At 35.2% G+C, this 20988-nt stretch overlaps 2 protein-coding genes, 1 non-coding gene and 1 pseudogene across 3 annotated transcripts; 3 read left to right on the plus strand and 1 right to left on the minus strand.

Annotated features, from left to right (window-relative positions):
* The first annotated feature begins 3356 nt into the window (after window positions 1–3356).
* On the plus strand, window positions 3357–4436 carry LOC148253693 (subtilisin-like protease SBT1.1 pseudogene; annotated as a pseudogene).
* Window positions 4437–5302: 866 nt separating this feature from the next.
* On the plus strand, window positions 5303–14202 carry LOC110819564 (phospholipase D beta 2-like). Its single transcript, XM_088219538.1, has 10 exons — window positions 5303–7803; window positions 8471–8587; window positions 8845–9039; window positions 9790–10038; window positions 10207–10275; window positions 10351–10498; window positions 11518–11666; window positions 12391–12567; window positions 12861–13058; window positions 13703–14202. Exons 1-10 carry the CDS (start codon window positions 5920–5922, stop codon window positions 13994–13996), a joined length of 3480 nt encoding a protein of 1159 aa, XP_088075664.1. The 5' UTR covers window positions 5303–5919; the 3' UTR covers window positions 13997–14202.
* A 999-nt stretch (window positions 14203–15201) lies between these two features.
* TRNAN-GUU (transfer RNA asparagine (anticodon GUU)) lies at window positions 15202–15275 on the plus strand. The gene has a single exon. It is a non-coding gene; the product is annotated as a tRNA-Asn (tRNA).
* Window positions 15276–18237: 2962 nt separating this feature from the next.
* On the minus strand, window positions 18238–20314 carry TCP9 (TCP family transcription factor). Its single transcript, XM_022048597.2, has one exon. The coding sequence runs from the start codon at window positions 20176–20178 to the stop codon at window positions 19087–19089; it is 1092 nt and encodes a 363-aa protein (XP_021904289.2). The 5' UTR covers window positions 20179–20314; the 3' UTR covers window positions 18238–19086.
* Window positions 20315–20988: the final 674 nt, after the last annotated feature.

A 20988-nucleotide genomic window follows, 5' to 3' on the forward strand; every position in this document is an offset into this window, starting at 1 on the left:
AATGTATTTTTCACATTATTTCATAAGAAAAACAAACAACGACTTAAAATCAAATAAACAGATATCCTAGGGGGTTAACATCCATAAATACTTGAAGGGATTCGGGGATGTGGACTACTCACAACTTTTTTACTGATCAGGATTTGGATCTTGATCTTCTTAATCTAAAATAGTTACTAAAATGGTGAGCTACACTAGCCTAGTAAGAATATCACATTAATTAATGAAACAAAAAATAGAATGTTGAAAAAAATCACAAGATAACTAATAGAGCCATTGATTTAAGTAAATACATTTAACATTAAAATATTTATTTCATATTTACCGTTGCGAGTTTTTCAAAATCAACCTATAAAGACAAGTAACCAAGTGACATTTTAATTTCATGCACAAGATCAATAATTCTTCCTTTTAACATATTCTTCCTTTTAACCTACTTATTGTGACCCTTTGGGATCCATAAGGATATCTCCTTACTCGTGAACCTAGTATCTAGATTTGACAATTAACCCGACCCTCCTTAAATCCTGTCCGGTAATGGGCACCATCATACCATTATCTTGATACCCTATCTAGTATGAGGTGAACCATATCTCGCAAACCCTTCTAGTATAGGACTTCTCAGCTTGTCCGACTGAGATAATGCTCACAGTAGAGTTTCCTATGTACCGAATCCGTCCACCCTTTCTTAGGGTACCCAATATGCTTCCATATATATAGATTCTCATCGTCTAAATAACCACCAATCACATACCAACATCTCATTACATATTCACAGGTTAATTTAAACAGCATCTAAACAAGCGATACAGTTAAACATAACTGAATAACCAAATAATCAAATAACCAAATAAACAGTACAGAAGAAACTAAATAAATCAAATCACCGAGAACACATTTTAATCTAGCAATTTAATGCACACAATGAAATAGTAAACATCCTAAACAACACAGGAGAAAATAAACAGTAAATCAAGGCAATCGTATACTGACAAATTCTGACTCCATTAGTGACATGTAATTATTATTAGAATTTTTCTAATTTTCACAAAACATGAGATTATTAATTATTAAATCTCAATTTATCATAACAGAGAATAGAGTGAGGAATTATTACCTGAATCGATATTTTGAAATATTGTATTACCCACTATGCCTCCTAACGGGCCTAAGATTTCCTGAATTTTTCTTGTAAAAATTAAAATACTCGTCACGTACTCAAAAATACCCTAAAAATTCAAAATTAGTGTTGAAAATCCTTTCCGACCAATTTTAGAGTTCCAGCACGATGGTGCCGCGATGCTCAACCGCCCACGGCGGCGATTCGCCTTACTCTAGCCGGTTTTGGCTGGTTTTGACCAATTTTACACGTATCCGTGTGAAGTTAGGAAGTCTCAGTTGGCTAAAAATATCAAAAAATCGAACCTACCAGCAGGGGGGTCTCTCGATACGGCAGCTCTGCCGATTCTCTTTGGCCGCTGGGGTTTCTTCTTCGATTAATCTGCACAGAAAAAAACGGTGAATACAATGGTCAAAGAATCGTGTGAAACGAAAAACGAGAAGGGGATCATCGAAGAGGGTTTAGGATTTTGACCGTGGTGGCTCCACTGGACTTTGCCCGCGGTCTTTGGCTCACCCGCCACCTTTTTTGCTTCGATATGCCACAGGGAGACTCGAAATTAAATTTCGAACAAGGAGGAAAAATTTTTCCTTTTCTGGCATCGATGGTGGCTCTAGTGCGGCGGCAGCAGGTGATTGGTCTCATTTTTTAGTGTCTAGTTCTTCTTCTCCGGCGAGGGCAAGTGCGGCTAGGGTTAGGATTCCCTGAGATGTAATGTTTAAAGACTCATCTCGTGTCGATCTAGGTAATCTGTTCGTGTTAACATGGAGCAATGAGAGTCATCCGATCGTTGCTTGTTTAGGTCGACGTGGACGAATCTGCATCGTTCATCGCGATTGATCTCGTCCGTCTAATCACGTCTAAAGAGGAAATGTATTTGAGTTACCCGTGTGCGGGGGACGTAATCGAGACTGTCAGATCGCCAAGCACGCGGATCGCCCGCATGGCCTCTCATGTGACGTCGATTTTAATGTGTTTTGCCACAGGACATGTTTTGATTTGTCGTAGCTGCTGACTGCACCGTCCCACGTGACTGATTTTTTTTTTTTACGATTTTACCCAATGTTTTCAAGTTTTCTTTTAAAAACACTTCCTTTATTCAAAATTTCACTCATTTTTCTCAAAATTGTTTTCAATTTCGTTCCTATTTTATTTTTTTTCAATAGTTTAAATTAAATTAAATTGAATTATTTATATAATTTTTATAAATAAAAAAGATTGTTTTAGACCGATTTTCAAGCTCAAGTATTACATTATATATCAAGAAAAATCTATTTGACTTTAAAAAATACGCCTCTTCTTTTCAATAAATGAAAATATTACTGTCATTTTATGACAATGTCGTTTTTATGTGTGATCTCAATCACAAAGGGTGCGGATAAAATAATCATCGATATTATCCAAATTTTTTGGCCTATTTTTCAATTCATCTCTGACCATCAAATGAAATGTGAATAGTTCGTCTTCTTCTATTCGAGACAAAGAGCACTTCTGATTTTGTACGTGCTTGAAATAATTTTATTTTCTTTATATTATTATATCTGTACAGTTAAAAGGTTTATATGATTATTGAACTCAATCAGTTATTGAGATTACTCTTAAGTTTTCTGTTGAGGTCTATCTTATAGAGATACTCAGATTAGATCAATAATGAATTTTTAGATTTTTTTTAAAAAATAAATAACATATAATATTTAATATTATTTTTATATATTGGATGGATAGATCAAAGTGATCATGATATATGTGTGTGTGTATATATATATATATATATATTAAAATCAAAATAATTATTAAAATATATAAATTATTTTTTTATAAAATATGTGATTGTATTACATATTTTTTAAAAAGAAGATCAGTGGTTAGCGTTATTTATCTGTGTTGGGTAGGTAGATGGAAGTTCTCATAATGTGTGTACAGGTATCTTTCAAATTTTGGAAATTTTCTGGTCTCTCATCCAGATCTTTTTCTTTTTTAATTGATGCTTTTTTTCTTCTTTTTCTTGGTAAAGCAAGTTCATGGTGCTTTCTTCTTCACAAACTTTTTCTTCAACCGAACTGCTGCACTTAAAAAAATGAAATTCTAACCTGAAAATGCTCTATATAAACATCGTCTGCACCTTCTCTGCTTTCATATTCTCTTCTGTTAAGCTAAGAGGAGAGCTATAATATAATATATATATATATATATATTTATTTATTTATTCTCCACCATGATCTTTACCAGAGCATTAATGTCGTTTGCTTTCATGGTAATTGCTTCAATGGCTTCCGTTGATAAACAAACATGTGATTTCACATGGACCAGGCGAAATTAATGGAGAAGATGATGATTACAGCCTTAGATAATCAGGCTCCATATCAACGTATCAAACAATGGTATGATCGATTCTTGATTCCATTTCTTAATCCTCAAAAGAAGAAGAAGACGACGAGGATCATCAAGTATCAAGCCCCCGACCTTCTACGTCTACCAGACGGCCATATCTGGTTTTGCAGCAAAGCTCTCGACAAAACAACTCGCAGCATTAAAGAAAGTTGATGGTTTTCTCTCCGCATTTCCCAACGAAATGTTGTCTCTCCACACCACTCACTCTTCTCAGTTCCTCGGCCTAGAACTCGGCACAGGCTTGTGGGCCAAACAGAGTCTAGCGTCCGACGTAATCATCAGCGTTGCAGACAGCGGAATTTGGCGGGAACATGTCAGTTTCCAAGACACGGGATTGTCTCCGACCCCGGAGAGATGGAAAGGCAAGTGTCAGAGCGGTACCAACTTCTCCCCATCCAATTGTAATGCCAAAATCATCGGCACAAAAGCTTGCTTCAAAGGCTACGAGTCTGCCGTCGGAAGAATAAACGAGAAAACTGATTATCGTTCTCCTCGAGATGCACCAGGCCATTGAACTCATAGAGCGTCGACTGCAGCTGGTAATCTTGTATCAGCAGCTAGCTTTTATGGTTTGGCTAATGGATCTGCAGCTGGTATGAGGTTTTCTTCCAGGATTGCCGTTTATAAAGTGTGCTGGGAATTTGGGTGTGCGAGTTCTGACATACTTGCCGCCGTTGGCGAAGCTATTGTTGATGGAGGATCCTCAAAGTCTTATGACTCAGACCCAATTGCCATTGCCGCTTTTAGAGCAACCCAAAAGGGTATTTTCGTTTCCTGGTCTGCGGGTAACTCAGGCTCTGAAATATCAAGTGTAAGCAATATTGCACCATGGATTATGACAGTGGGTGCAAGCTACACAGACAGAAGTTTTCCAACAATGGTGAAACTCGGCAATGGAGAAACGTTAGAAGGTTCTTCTTTATAATTGGAAAGTCAAAATCAACAAGAGAATTACCACTTGTGTTTAATAAAACTGCTGGGTTCGACGAGACTGAAACTCCCTTCTGCTTTCCTGGTTCCCTGAAAAAGAAACTTGTAAGAAGAAAAATTGTGGTTTGTCTTCGAGAAGGAAATCGTGGAGCCGAGGAAGGAGAGCAAGTGAAATTAGCAGGTGGAGCTGGAATGTTATTAGTTAACACAGATGTATATGTGTATATTATAGAAAAAAAAATACACTAATAAAAGATTTATACAAAATAAAATATGAAACTAATTGGTTTAATGCAAATAGACTACTTTATACAAGTATATTATATCTACTGCTGAGTTTTTCACTAATAAACTACCTTCTCTATTAACATTCTTTGGACTTGGTTAAAAATAAAAATCACTGGTTTTAACATAAGAAATGATATAGTTTTAGATGACAAGTATAATTATACCCAATTTTTAACATGTAATACATGTTTTTTTTTTAAAATAATAATAATAATAATTGTTAAAATATCATACTAGTTTAATAATTAAAGGTAAATGAAAATATGAGGATTTTGTAATGATGGACCAAAAACAAAAATGATGTGAAAATTTATGTGTTCAAAGGTTTGATCATTTCCTCTTCTTTGACTTTTACTTAAAATTATTTTGAATTTAACTGTTTGATACATTATAATAATAATTATTATATGTATATAATTACGTCTAAGAAAAGAATTACATCATTTTGATAAATCCATTTCCTACCTGTAATGTAACAATAAAATTATTTTCCTAAAAAACATGAAATTATACACAACCAATGCGTTAATAATATACGCGTCTGGCGGGTGATGTAACGGTAACCGGCAATCGGCTATACTTTGGCTTCCCGTACTGTGTCGGAAGCAAAAGCGGGCCTTTTCTGAAACCTAGAATTGCCGGTCTCAGGTTTCCCCCCTTGTACACTTTGTCAACACCAGAAAAATTTCCTTCCCCTGTCAATTTACTAATAATTTGGTTTTTCTTAATTTTCTAATAATTTAAATAGTAATCTATAAATTCCCTCTCCTAACTTTTTCTCCCTGCAACTTTCTTCTTCTTTCAAGTTTCCAAAGAACTACGTATTTCTTAATGCCGTAGTTTCTTTCTTCAATTCACAAGGTAACTTCGTTTCTGCCTCTTCGATCCGCACAAGCTAACTACATTTATCATTTTCTTTCTCTGAAGCGCTGAGAATCCGCTGCGAGTTGGAGACCAAGGGTATAATTTCAAATTTCCCTTGTCTTTCGAATCTCAGAGGTTATCATCTTATCATTCTTTCTCAGAATTTTGATCTCTCTTCTTTTTTCGTTCTCTATTTATTGCTCTATATCGACTTCTGAGTTTTGAATCAGTTGCTGTTTAGATATTTGGGTTGTGATCTGATTACTCGCATATAAACCCTGTTTTGGCGATAGACGAATTGGTTTCCTGTAAGTGTTTGATATTGAATGGAGAATTATGGTTCTTCACCTTCGTATCCCTACCAGAACCAATATGCATATCCTTGTCCGACACCTCCATATCAAGGGTACCCACCTCCCCCTTCAGATCCATATCCACCTTCTTCCCATCAGTATCCCTATGGTTCTCCTCATCATTACCCATACCCGCAACCTTCCTATACACCTCCGCCACCGCAGCCTTCGTTGTCCCATTCAGGTTCCTTTGACTATCACCACCGTCCACCACCACCTTCTTCAGGTCCCTTAGACTATCAAAGTCCTCCATACCAAACATCACATTCTGGTCCTTTGGACTATCACCACCATCCACAACCACCTTCTTCTACAACCTACCATTCTGGTCCCTTGGATTATCACTACCATTCACAAAGTCATTCAGGTCCCATAGATTATCACCACCATGCACCAAGTCATTCAGGTTCTTTGGACTATAACCAACAATCTCTGACTCATTCAGGCCCTCGTCCCTATGCATATCCGTATCCAGCTGCTTCAGTCCCTCATGCTCCTCAGCCAGCTCTTCAGCACCAAGGTAGTTTCCAATATGGCTCATCTAATTATCCTTATCAACAAGCCGGCCAATATCCACCACCTGAAAGCAGTTCTCAAGTGCCTCCTCAAGCCAATAGCTCGTCCAATCATCATATGCAGGACAGTATGGGTTCTTCAGAAACAAATCATGACCGCCCTGGTGGTACTGCTTATCCACCTATTGATGAACTTTTGAGCAATGTGCACATATCTGATAATCATCCAAGTGCCCCTGCATCACCCCCAGCACCTTCGGTAGCACCCACACCTCTGAGTCATCAGAGTTCAAGTTTGGGGCATGGGCATGGCGATTTCTATGGATATCCTAATAACTCATTTCCAAATAATGCAGAGGTCCCTCATTTGAGTCGATTTGATTCATCTTCACGTCCTACTTACTCGCATTCCAGCTCTTTTTCTGGATCATCACAGGGTTCCAATATGCAAATCGTGCCATTTCAGAAAGGCTCTTTGAAGGTTTTGCTATTACATGGGAATTTAGATATTTGGATATGTGATGCAAAAAATCTTCCCAACATGGACATGTTCCATAAGACTTTGGGGGATATGTTTGGGAGATTACCAGGGAACGTGAGCAACAAAATCGAAGGACATATGAGCACGAAGATTACAAGCGACCCTTATGTTTCAATTGCAGTAGCGGGTGCAGTAGTTGGGAGGACCTATGTTATTAGCAATAGTGAAAACCCTGTTTGGATGCAACATTTCTATGTTCCTGTTGCACATTATGCTGCTGAGGTGCACTTTGTTGTTAAAGACAGTGATGTTGTAGGTTCACAGTTAATTGGAGTTGTAGCAATTCCAGTTGAACAGATATATTTTGGGGCCAAAGTTGAAGGAATATACCCAATTCTGAACAGCAGTGGAAAACCTTGTAAACCAGGAGCTACCTTGCGATTGTCAATCCAGTACACCCCTATGAAGAATCTGAGCATCTATAATTATGGAGTAGGGGTAGGTCCTGTTTTTGAAGGGGTTCCCGGCACATATTTTCCTCTTCGAAAAGGCGGAAGTGTGACACTTTATCAAGATGCACATGTTCCTGATGGAAGCCTTCCAAATTTGAAACTGGATAGAGGAATAACTTATGTGCATGGAAAATGTTGGCATGACATATTTGATGCAATACGTCAAGCCCAACGATTAGTTTACATCACAGGGTGGTCAGTGTGGCACAGAGTTAGGCTGATTCGGGATGGTCCTGCATCAAAATGCACACTAGGGGAACTTCTAAGGTCAAAGTCCCAGGAAGGAGTAAGAGTCCTGCTTCTTGTTTGGGATGATCCTACATCAAGGAGCATCTTGGGATACAAAACAGTGAGTGACATATCTTGCATTATCATTGCTCATATATATATGTACATATGTATAAATATAAGCATATTAGTTGAGGCAAGGACTTCAATCAATAAGTTGTGGATATAATTGATAAATTTCTTAGGAGCAAATTATAATGTATAAGTTAAAAACCATTTTTGTCATCATTATTATCGTCATATAAATTATAATCCTAGACTTCTTTTTTCAAGGGCTATGTATGATAACTCTTGAATGGAAAGCAATCACAGTATGATTAGTTTCCATTTAGAGCCAAAGACATGAAACTGTTCTCTAAATTCTCTAGCACAGGAAATATTGCATATTGATTGAAAAATTCTCTATTATAATAAAGGCTAAAGGCTTACACCAGACATGCCAGCATCCATATTGATTAAATACCAACCTGGATTTTCATTGTCTAGCACCTCCAAATTAAATGTGTAACATGCAGTATATCTATTTTTCTTAAAGAGTGGTACACTCCACTCTGCCAATTATCTGCATGTGTTGTATTATTTTGGGCTCAGATTTAATCTCCTCGAGTTTATTTGTGATCCTGATATTTTAACTTTGAAACCTATGCTTCCGATAATGTTTTCAACAATTAGCATAAATAGAAAGCTTTTCAGACAAAATTTTCAAGTAAATATTTTCACTCAAACAGGATGGAATAATGCAAACCCACGATGAGGAGACACGTCGGTTTTTCAAGCACTCGTCAGTTCAAGTGCTACTCTGTCCCCGAATGGCTGGAAAACGACATAGTTGGGTGAAGCAAAGGGTAATAATTTTCTTTATTATTTCATCCTCCTGGTTCATCTTTTCTATGCTCGAGTTTTGACACACTTGAGTACTTGTAAATACACACATCTGTCATATATGTGCCATGTAAACACATGCACTCCCCACACTTGAGTACTTGTCATCCTAGATGTTAGTTGATATTGCTGTTTGAATAGATTTCGGGCATGACACGTTGACTTCATTTTCGGGTATAGTTGTTGATCTGGGAATTTGGCTCTGACTCCTAATTATCAGGAAGTTGGAACAATTTATACTCACCATCAGAAGACAGTGATAGTGGATGCTGATGCTGGGAATAATAGAAGAAAAATTATAGCTTTTGTTGGTGGGCTTGATTTATGTGACGGACGATATGATACTCCACATCATCCTCTATTCAGGACACTAGAAACTATCCATAAGGATGATTATCACAATCCTACATATACGGTGAGTCTTTATAACCTTTCTTCCTCTTTGGGCAATCTTCAATAACTACTCAATACCATCGTGAGAACCACTTGACATCTCATTGATAACACAACAGAAAATTAAGGTGATTCCCGATAGAATCAAAATTTATGGAGTCATATTTTGTGCAAATTTGGTTAGAGATTTGAAGATGATCCATGAAACCATGGAAAGTTTTCAACTATAAAAAATTTTCCATGCTGCCTGGCTTCTATTAATCTTGAGGAGCTATTTTAATGTACTTCGGGTTACTGCAAAAGTAACCTTTTCTGCAGATATTCTTCTGTTATATATGAAAATTTAGATGACAATGTCAAAATAATGAAAGGGGAGAAAGCAACATTGTAGATTTGTTCTGTGTGCAATTATTCTGTGATTAATAAGGTGGATAATATTCTTCAAAAGCAATATACTGGATTCACATTAAAAATCATGTAGGCATTATACTAATCTCTTGATGTTACTGAATATTTGGAGAAGAAAGATTGCTTGAATTTATACATCGGAACTTAGAATTACTTTCAGAAATATGGTCATGCTTCTCAAATATTTTAGAATTAATAAACTGAAAATCTTTGGTAGAATTGAAAGTTTTTTTTTCTGTTTTTTTTTCCAATGTAAGAGAATTGCAGTTACATGGCAAGGAAGACCTAGAAGGTAGCTGTTTGTTCTGAAAAACGAGGCCATTTTCTTCTCTACTTATTGTCTATCTGTGTGATGCTTGAACAGGGTAATGTTGCTGGCTGTCCAAGAGAACCATGGCATGACTTGCACTGCAAAATTGATGGTCCGGCTGCTTATGATGTTCTTACCAACTTTGAGGAGCGCTGGTTAAAGGCTTCAAAGCCCCATGGAATCAAAAAGCTCAAAATGTCATATGATGATGCTTTGCTGAGGATAGAAAGAATTCCAGATATTTTAGGAGTTTCTGATGCTCCATCAATTAATGAGAATGATCCTGAGGCTTGGCATGTTCAGGTAATTTCTTCTCTTAGGCCTCGCTCGTGGCATCGCTCGTGGCATTACAATTCCCTATTATATGCTTTCCAATGGATTAACTTTTTTTTGGTTTCTAAATTATTATCGGGGTTAAGTTCTGTCTTATATTATCTTATATTGTTTTCTTTCTTTGTTTTCCAAATAAAGATTTTCCGCTCAATTGATTCAAGTTCTGTTCATGGCTTTCCTAAGGATCCAAAAGAAGCCACAAGCAAGGTAAGAGAAATTTAATGTTCCTCATCAGTATATTATTGTACATTCAGAAATTGATTGGCAACCTTTTTATGGCAGAATCTAGTATGTGGTAAAAACGTTCTCATTGACATGAGCATACATACAGCATATGTGAAGGCCATTCGTGCTGCCCAGCACTTCATTTATATAGAGAACCAGTATTTTATTGGGTCGTCATTCAATTGGAGTGCACATAAGGACTTAGGTAAGAAACTTCTATTTTAACATGAGGATATCAATTTCATAAACCATGATATGTTCATATCTAGCTTTATATACTTTTGCATCTTAGCATTTACTTATTCTGCCATTAATGCTGTACCACAAAACATTCTAGTTAACATGAGTGCATATGTTTCTGCTATTCAGCCGAGCTGATTTTTCGACTAGATTGGCTACTGTGTGTTGGATGTGTGCCCACTTCCATATGTTAGAATTGAATAAACAGAGAAAAGTTCGAAAAAAAATGAGGGGGGAAAAATTTAAAACTTGAATATGCTTCTAGGAGATGTGAGGGAAAAATTTTTGTTTCAACAGCTCTGCTGTATTAGAAGTCAATCATAAATTCATGTGTACTAATTTGACACTTAAATTTGGTTTTTGGTAAAACATCCTATGTCTATTCGACTATGAACTTTAACCATACAGTAGAAATTCATTACCATTACATATATACGTAATTTTTTTTGAAAAAAAAAGGAACATTAAAGGTATACGTAATTATGCACCTAAGCAGATCTTAATCACTGTCAAACTTCTTTGACAAAGAAAAAAGGTCAACTTCATAACTTATTTACCTTCTGAGTAAATAGCTACATGTAACTTTAGGTTTTGATGTTGCAAAGAGTAAGACTCGTGTTGGGAACACAGGTGATTAGCGAGAGCGTTTTATGTAACATTTTAAAATATAAATAGGAAAGGATTTGCCTACCAGTCACATTTATACTGTTGTGCATTACTGGAGGATATAGCTTGTAGCCTGCTTAGTTTTCAATCTCTACAAAAGAAGGAGCTGGGTACCGCGAATGATTGTTATTGATTATGTTGATATCATTAGATAGTTAACTACTTCCTGATATTCACATATTAACAGAGTACAAGGCTTATCCAATTCCTTTATGCATACAATGACCGGAGACAATGCAGCTAATTTTTACAGTTGTCTATTCCATCATTAATTGCCATCTTTGCTGTATGCTGGTTATAAGAATACAAATTCTGCAGGTGCTAATAATTTAATTCCAATGGAAATTGCTCTGAAGATAGCTGATAAAATCAGAGCTAATGAAAGATTTGCTGCATATATTGTTGTTCCAATGTGGCCAGAAGGTGTTCCAACTGGTGCTGCTACTCAAAGGATTTTGTTTTGGCAGGTGAGCTTCCAAGAAATGCTTGAAAAAAATTTTTTGATAAAAAGGAAAATATTTTTCTTTTACATGTAAATCTTAGTTGGAGATGTAGACTTTCTTGATGTTAAATCTTGTGAACTAAGGCTCAGGAGAGGAAACTGCTAAGAGAATTAAAATCACCATTTCTAGATAATGTGTATCTAGAAATGGCAGTACAGCAATCAGTCATGTGGTTTACAACAACAATGCAAGGAGTAGATCAGTTTCTAGAAGCTCTTTCTGCTCTTTCTGACATTTTTTAACTTCTCCGCTTTTGAATTATCAAAAATTTATCTTGTCAGTAGGTTGGAGCGTAATGTAGAAATTTTCTGCTCGATTTTTTTTTTCCTGAAGTCTTTCCTTCATTGCATCAAATAGCAACTGAAGTTTTGGTTTAGCATAAGATTTGTTAAGGTTTTCTCTTGTAGTAGTAAGGTTGAAACTGTTCTTTGTGATGGTGCTTTGTCTCTCTATTTCGGGTTTTCAAGAACATTTTGAATGAACTAACAATTGGCGTTACCTGCTAATATTTCATATCAACTGATGCAAATTTAGATAAAGTGCAACTTTAGTCTGCCAGTAATCAGTTAGCTTAGTAACTCTTTCTTTTCCTATCTTAAGCCAACTTGCACCTGAATCACTTAATCAAATGCTGAAGTCTTACAGTATTATGCACTCAGTTAACCTGAAATTATCATTGATCTTGTAGCACAAAACCATGCAAATGATGTACGAGACAGTTTACAAAGCTTTAGTGGAGGCTGGGCTTGAGGATGCATTCTCACCACAAGACTATTTAAACTTCTTCTGTCTTGGCAATCGAGAGGCCATGGATAATTTTGATAATTCAGCAAGTGGTAGTCCTAGTGGCCCTAATACTCCTCAGGTATCGATCCATTATCCCAATTACCACTTATCTTCTTGTTACTGGTTCATAGTTGAAGGCTATTGTTTGATTCACTTTTTTCTTGTGAAAAGATTTAGGCCTCCTGATATTTTTAAGAAGGGGAAGTCATTGCTGAAGTCATTATTTCCTCACAAACTGTTTTTTTTTTCTTTTTTTCACTATGGTCAAATTTGTGGATTTACGTGACAGTTTGAAATTTTTCTGATGGTACTTAGTTTCTGATATTTTCTTGCTAAGATATTTACATACTCTCTGTGTCTTCATGTGTTCAGATGCTTAGTAGGAAGAGCAGGCGGTTTATGATTTATGTTCATTCGAAGGGCATGATAGTTGATGATGAATATGTAATATTGGGCTCGGCAAACATCAATCAGCGTTCAATGGAGGGCACAAGAGATACTGAGATTGCAATGGGAGCCTACCAGCCTTATCATACCTGGGCAAGAAAACAATCAAGTCCAAATGGGCAGGTAACCATTATTAGATAAGACCCTGGTGAAAAGCATTTGTGTTGTTTGTTCAATTCTCTTTCACCGTCAAAACTAATTGCTAGATCAATCGTAATAAGTAGAACAGAAACTTAATGTTTTTTGTTCAGTTTACTTCTATGCATAAGAAATTTAAGGTGAGAATGGGAGTAATTTGAATATGAAAATTAAGTTGAAGCTTTTACATATTAAGATTAGTCTAATAATTAAGTGAAAAGGAAAAAATAAGACTTGAATGCAAAACTAGACACTCCATAGTACTAAATAGCAATTTGACTCTGGAAGCAGGATCTTACGTTATGTTGTCTCTGAGGGATTTTGCCTCCAATAAATTTTTTGAACATTTTAAAGTATTAAGTATACAAATTAAATGGTTATTACAAAATCAGTGAATGACTATGGAATGCTTGAAAGTCACTTCAGGGCACTGTAAATTTTCTCATAAAATCATAGTCAACAAAATAATAGTTAAGTCAGTGGAGTAGGCCTTACCAAATGATGGATGAGGGTACCGGATTGAAAGCTGTCTCTGTAAATTCTTAAGTTCTAGCAATGGCAAATGCCGCCCACTTCTACATGCGGTGTTTCTGACTTGCTGTTGAATTTGTAAAAATGTTGTTATGCAGATCCATGGCTATAGGATGTCACTATGGGCGGAGCATACTGGAGGTATTGAAGACTGCTTTACACAACCAGAGAGTCTTGAATGTGTAAGAAAGGTTAGATCGATTGGGGACATGAACTGGAAACAGTTTGCAGCTGAAGAAGTAACGGAGATGAGAGGTCACCTCATGAACTACCCAGTTGAAGTTGATAGAAAGGGCAAGGTGAGACCTCTTCCCAAGTTCGAAACTTTCCCTGATGTCGGAGGAAACATTGTTGGATCATTCCTTGCCATCCAAGAAAATCTCACCATCTAGTTTGAACTCTCATTCATTTCATCCCAAGACTATATATGGTTTTTGAAAGAGCACTCTGCACATGTTAGAAGAAACCCTCCATAATGTATAGCTCTGCTGGGGGTCTATTGCAGCTTTGTACATGAAACTCGAAGTAACTTACATATTGTGGCGTTTGTGCAGGATAATAATGACTAATGAGAATAGAACAGACAATTTATACACAATACATTTTTTACTTGGGCGAATAAAATCAATTTTTTCTTCTCTTTTACAATTATAGGTTATTGATTAATTTTAATTTGTTTAATCTTTACTTATATTTTCAAAACTAAATCTATAAATTACTATAAAATATAAAAACCAAAGGAAAACAAAATATGTAAACATTTTCAGCGTTTAGAATATTGTACAAACCTGCAAAGGTAATGGACCTAAAAGCTTAAAATATTAAACCAATATCCAATATTTTACTTATACATGCTGAGCCCACCACAAGCTAAATGATTTATTTACAATGATTAGATGCGCTTCAAACTATATTTTACGTTATATTTAACATCTCGCAGTTAAATGGTATAAGGTAATGTCTTAATGTATAAGAATTTCAACATGTGTTTTTAAATGATTAAGTGCAGATAGGATAGGACAAAAATGTGCACACACACGTATATATATATATCATTTTATGAAAAAAAAAATTATATCACTAATTATAACAATAATAATGATAAAAATAATAATAATAATAACAACAATTAATAATTATAGTATAAAATAAAGATGATAAATTACAGGTTATTAATAATAATAATAAGTCTGACAATAATAAGAATTTACATTAAAAATACTTATATAAATTAGAACGACAATAGTTTTTTTATTAAATAATATTTTAAAGATATGATTAAAATTATGATATTGAGCACTTCATTATAACTACTAAAAACATATATTTTAAAAATTAAGAATTGATTTGACAAGATTAATATTTAAGCTCTATATTAATAAAAATGTTATGTAAATAATTTTTAATAAAAACATCTCTAATATGAAAAATAGTATAATTTTTGTTTATATATAGTGTTTTCTCGGCATTATATATTTAGTTGATTGTGTTGCAAAATTAATAATAAATATGTTTGTGAGATAAAATTCATCATGGGTTATAATGATTGAGACCGGGGACGTGCCATTTAAATAACAGATTGTAACACAACAGACGTGCTGGAATAGCTCAGTTGGTTAGAGCGTGTGGCTGTTAACCACAAGGTCGGAGGTTCAAGCCCTCCTTCTAGCGAACACACGTTTTATAATTTGCTAGTTAATAATAAAAAAAAATTAATATTTGTAATAATTTAAAATATTTAATATAAAGGGTTTTTTTTTAAATTATTATTTAAATAACTAATAACGAATTAGTAACATATGTTTATTTTAAAACTATATGATTTATTTATTTTTATTAATTTCTCCTTTTAATTAAAATTATTATATTTTTAGTGTTTACTTAAATTTTTATTTTTTAATAATAAAATTTTAAATAAAAAAATCTATCAAATAAACATATTATAAACAGTTTTATTAACTTTTACTTATATCAATCGTACCTAATATTTAAATTTAAATTTTATCATTTGGACCTTCTGCATTATTTATTCAATACTAACAACTCGTGCAAAATTCATAACTTGGCTCAACAACTTTATACATGATAAAAGAATATTCAAAATAAAAAAGTTTTTAAAAAATTATTATTATTATTATTATTATTATTTAAAAAAATTAAGACAAAAATGGTATTTCTCAACTTGCATGATTCAAAAGTTATGATAAGATTGAGATTTAAAAAAAATATATATTTCAATTGAATTGTAATGATTAAATTAAATTTAATTTTATTAAATTTATTATTTTTAATTTTTTAAAATAAAATAAAATTATCATACATCAATTATATAAATATATCTTATAGTATTTCTTTAATATAATTGGACCACAAGCTTAGAAACAATTATATAAATTATGTAACCACTTTCTACTGTAAATTGTACGGACAATTAAAAATAACCAAACAAAATAAAAAAGAAATTAAAGTGGTGAACATCAATTCCCATTTCAATTATTTTTAATTTTTTAATAAGGATAAAAAGATAAAAAGTCTTTACATCACTGAGCACATGCGCCATGAGACTCGGTGGTGCGGGCCCGGTCCTACTAATGTGGACCCCACTCTCCATCAAACTTCCATATGGGCCTGGCCCAATAAAACGAGGGCCCCACTACAAGTGCTCTGGAAATGGTGCCCACGATTAAAATATATATATATATATATATATATTGAAATTGACGGTCTAGATCAATCTGACACGTCAATTGATCTTGCAACTTTTAAATTAATGGGGCCCAGACTTTCGCTATTGTGGTCCGGGTCCCACATGTTTAACAGACCACGCGCAATCAACGAGAGTGACACGGGCTCGAAACATAAAAGAATATTCGAGTATAATTTTTTTTTATTAAAAAAAAAAAAAACAGTATTTATTGTTATAAAAATTATTTATTACGTGGAATATTTTTATTGATTAGTAAATAATTTATGATATGCAAATAAAATTTTTAACTGACTAGAAAATATGATGATGAGGATGGAGAAAAATTAGTTTGACACCAAATGGTGGGTGGGTGGGTGTTTGACACGCGTTAAGATCAATGTTGGTTGGTGACGTGGCAGCCCGTGAGAATAAAAAATGAAGGCGGAGAAAAATAAAAAAGAATTCCGTAAGCGCATGACAAATGATCTGTCCAGTGAAAACCCTACACATGGACCACCTCTCCTGTAAATCCAGACTGTCTCACTACTTTTCGGTTGCCCAGAACAGGAGGGTTATACTCCTCTACACTCCCTCACATGCTATCACTCAATTGAATTCAACTCCTCATTGACTTTTTTTTCAATTGTTTTTTTACGGATCTGATCACGTGTGATCAGCTCGGCCGTTGGATGATGAATGTGCGGCCATGATTGGTCGGATTATGAATGTCACGTGTACCACAACATGTAAAAAGTCTAACGTTGGTCGTTGTGCCACACCTACATCCGTTTATTTATTTTTTTTTTTAATTTTTTTTTTAATTTCATCTGTCGAGACTGCCCCGCCAATTATTGTTTATTAAATACTTCCTGGTAATTGATTGGTTATTAATTTTTTAATGTAATTTCAAATGAAATATTTTATTATTAACAATTTTAAATAATACGAATGGTAATTTTGGCGACTCTTGCCTACATGTTAATTAATTTTTAATATTTAATAAACAATATATAATTAAATGTTATTATTTATTCCAAATCTCATGAATATCTTATGTTGAAAGGCAAGTGATAGAGTTGCCATTACACGTTAATATTTATTCACCCATTAAAAAGTAAAATCTAACTTTAGGTAAAATGTATAAGTTAGAGATCCTTCATGTTGTGGTTTGTACTCTTGGGCTCACAAATTTGGGTCTAAAAAATTTATGTTCTTCTTTAAATGTATGGATATCATTTTAAAACAACCGTCGTTACAAGCCTTTAGAATTAAGGCGTAATTATATATATATAAAATATTTTTATAAATTAATTTTAAAAATATTAAAAATTAATATTATTATTGTTACTATCATAATAATTATATAAAGTAAAATGTAATTCTACGTATATTAATTATCTATATAAATTGATCCTAAAAATGTCATTATCACTAACATAATCATCATATAAAGTAAGACGCAACTATATAATTTAAAATTTAAAATTTAACTAAATTTTATTTTTTTTAAAATGACGCAACTACACAGTTTAATTTTTTAAATTCGACTAAATTTTATTTTAAAAAAAAAAAAACTTGATGAAAGTTAAAATATTAAATTGGATTCCTCCAATAATTTGGTTTTTGATCTAAAAGAATTTGTTGGCAAAAACTGAATTGTGAATCACACTGATAGGTGCATTTAATTTTTTTTTTGTTTTTATCAATTAATTGATACTTTATTGATTTTGTAATAGACATTAAATTGAGAAAGAAAAAGCTTAAAATATATGGATCATATTGGATGGAGCCGTTGAAAGTATAATTTTTAAAACAAGAAAAAAAAAATTAAAAATGTTTAAAAGTATGAATTAATTAGTTTTAATTTTTATTAAAAATAAAAAAATTATATATTTTAAATAACCCAAAATTATCAGAAATTCAATTTTAATGGAAAGAAATATCCAATTTCAGATTATAATTTAATAATTTATTAGAAACAAAAAAGTGAGCTTAGAACAATTATTATTTTGTAAAAAATAAAAATAAAAATAAAAAATAAAAAATAAAAACTATTGCAGGTCGGTTAACGGAAATTATCATGCTAAACGGTTCGTTTTACATTATTTGCTCAGAGATTATAAGCTAAGTAAAAAGATCAAGCGCATCTGATGCTGCCATCATCGTCTTCATCATCAACAACAACTTCATTACCATCACGTTTCTCGGATAAAAGACGCCCACGCGTCAGACAAAAAACCAGGGCGCCCACCATTAACACCTCACCGCTTGACACGTGTTCCTAACTCCAGCCTAAAGTTCTTGCCCACTCTTCTCGATCGGACCACCGAACCAACGGTGGGGACCACCAAGCGGCCGCCTTGGAAACAATGCCAAAACGATCGGGGCCCACATCTTTCTTCCCCCCCTCTTGGGGCCCGCGCCCCACATCACATGAGGTGGACCCACGATTTTTAAGGGCGAGCCTTAGAGCCCAAAAACAATAATCTTTTCAACGGTTCAAGGTGCACCACTACTAACTCCACCCCTTCTATGCCTTTCTTTCTTGTTGAGCGTTGAGTGTTGACCCACCACTCAGTGGACCCCACCTCCGCCTAATCCTACCCCTCTTTACACGTGCGCACCTTTAAATCTCCCCTCACGTGACCACGTGCTCCTTCCTTCTCCCCACATACGGGGAGGTTTCAGATTTCTCATTTCCAGCTTCTACCTCGCACGGTAATGGCGGGTGTAGAAAGAATTCACGCCATAATCAGAAAGCCAGAGAAACACCCGGAAGCAGAAGCAATCATTTTGTCAATGCTTCGAAGACCGAGTCATGAACTGCAACTCTTGCTTGTCGTAAATCTCCAAGGAAAAGTCTCTTAGCATCCGAGTGGTCGCAGTACCACTAGTACTTGTAGTTGTCATGGCGGAAGTTGAACTAGGAGCCATAACTGACGTCTTTTTGGCTGGTTTTGAACCGGAAACTGTAGAAGACGAAGTCATAGGATTACTTTGAACATGAACAGGACCGGCGGCTATGTTAGCGCCATGTTGCATGGCGGAAACAAAAGACGATATGGGTCGGGCAGAAATGTTGATAAGAGGCGTAGCTGTTGCAGGGAATGTAAATATGTGAGGCTGATTGGAAGGTCCAGCAATGGTGGCCATGGGTGGTACCATGAAGAACGCACCTGGAACGACAGCGTTTGATGGTATGGCCCACATAGGAACCAACCCTTGCGGCAGTGCTTGTTGCGTAGCAGCAACCGGAGCGGTGATAGGAGCTAAACCGGAGGAAATAGAAACGGGGTCGTTTATATCCACGTACTCACTGTTAGCGGGTCGTTTACGCTTCTTCTTTGCGGGTTGGTCCCCTGGTTCCGGGATGGCGTTGGTAGTGGTGGGGATTTTGAGAGTCCCATTCACCGACATGGCGATAGCAGGAACAGTGCCGGTTCCGGTGGCGGCTATGATGGCTTGCTCGGCGTGCTCAAGGAGCCATCTTATCGTCTCCCCGTCGGACTTATGACCGAGTTCACGAGTCAACTGGAAGATCCGAGCAGCGCAAGTTGCGGGCATTCGGATCCTCCTGCCCCGACCCTCGACCTTCGTGTGCCGGTCCTTCGTCGATGCTCTCTTTGGCCGGGGATGCTGTGGCGCCGACGCTAAAGGCATAGGAATAGCCGCCGGAACGTGTACGGATACCGGCATCATTCCTCTCGACGACGGCGACCTATCCTCCAAGTCCGGCTCTTCCTTTGGTGCAAGTGGTGGGGAGTTGGTGGTTGAGTCTTGTCTGGCGCGAATATTATTCCTTACTGCATCTCCGCCGCCGTTGATTCTGAGATCAACGGTTATCCTGTCTTCGTCCTCTTCAAGCTCTTGCTTTTGAATCGTAGCCATCGAAGCACAGCGGATAGGAACCGCAAAGAAAAAGAAAAAAAATGGAAAGAGAAAACAGAGTAAGAACAAGGAAAAGAAAAGGTATGCAGAGACAAAAGGGAGACAGAAGGATTGATACTATTACTCTCTCACTAACTCGTGGGGATAAATATGGTATATATTATATGTATACATATATATAAGGAGGGCCTAAATTAGTCGATTAGGCTTTAACAGATTGATGAACTAAATCAAGGGTGGATGGCCAATCACAAGGACTATGTGGACCCTGTAAGGAGATGACACGTGGTGGGTCCAGCTCCACAGGATTAAGAGATTATCTGTTCGGTAGGGTCAAAGGCAACAATGGGCCATGAGCCCAAACTTAACTCCTCTCCCCTTCCAAATTCCTTTCCGATCTTCCTAAATTTGCATTCACTGCTACACCAAAAAAGTATTTTCTGTTATTTTAAAGCTTGATCTGTAATACCTTTAATTAATTTTAAAATATTTAAAATTACTCTATATATATAATTTTTGAATTTTTAAAATTTTTATTTTAATGTATAAAATTTAATTTTTAATTTTATAAATTATTAATTGATATAAAAATGAAGAAAATTAAATAGAGAATAAAATTGAAAATAATTTTGTAAAAAATGGAGTGAAAATTTAGGTTCTAAAATTATTTTTGAAAGAAAATTTAAAAATTGGAGATCGAAACGTAATTTAAAAAAATTGTGCCACGTAGGACACTCAGTCAGAATATCCGACAAACCGGAGCGCGCCGCGTGGCAAGGAACGCTGACGGTTTAGATTTGTTCCCGCGCG

The sequence above is a fragment of the Carica papaya genome, chromosome 5 (assembly GCF_054855325.1).
Source record: "Carica papaya isolate Zhongbai chromosome 5, ASM5485532v1, whole genome shotgun sequence".
NCBI lineage: Eukaryota > Viridiplantae > Streptophyta > Magnoliopsida > Brassicales > Caricaceae > Carica > Carica papaya.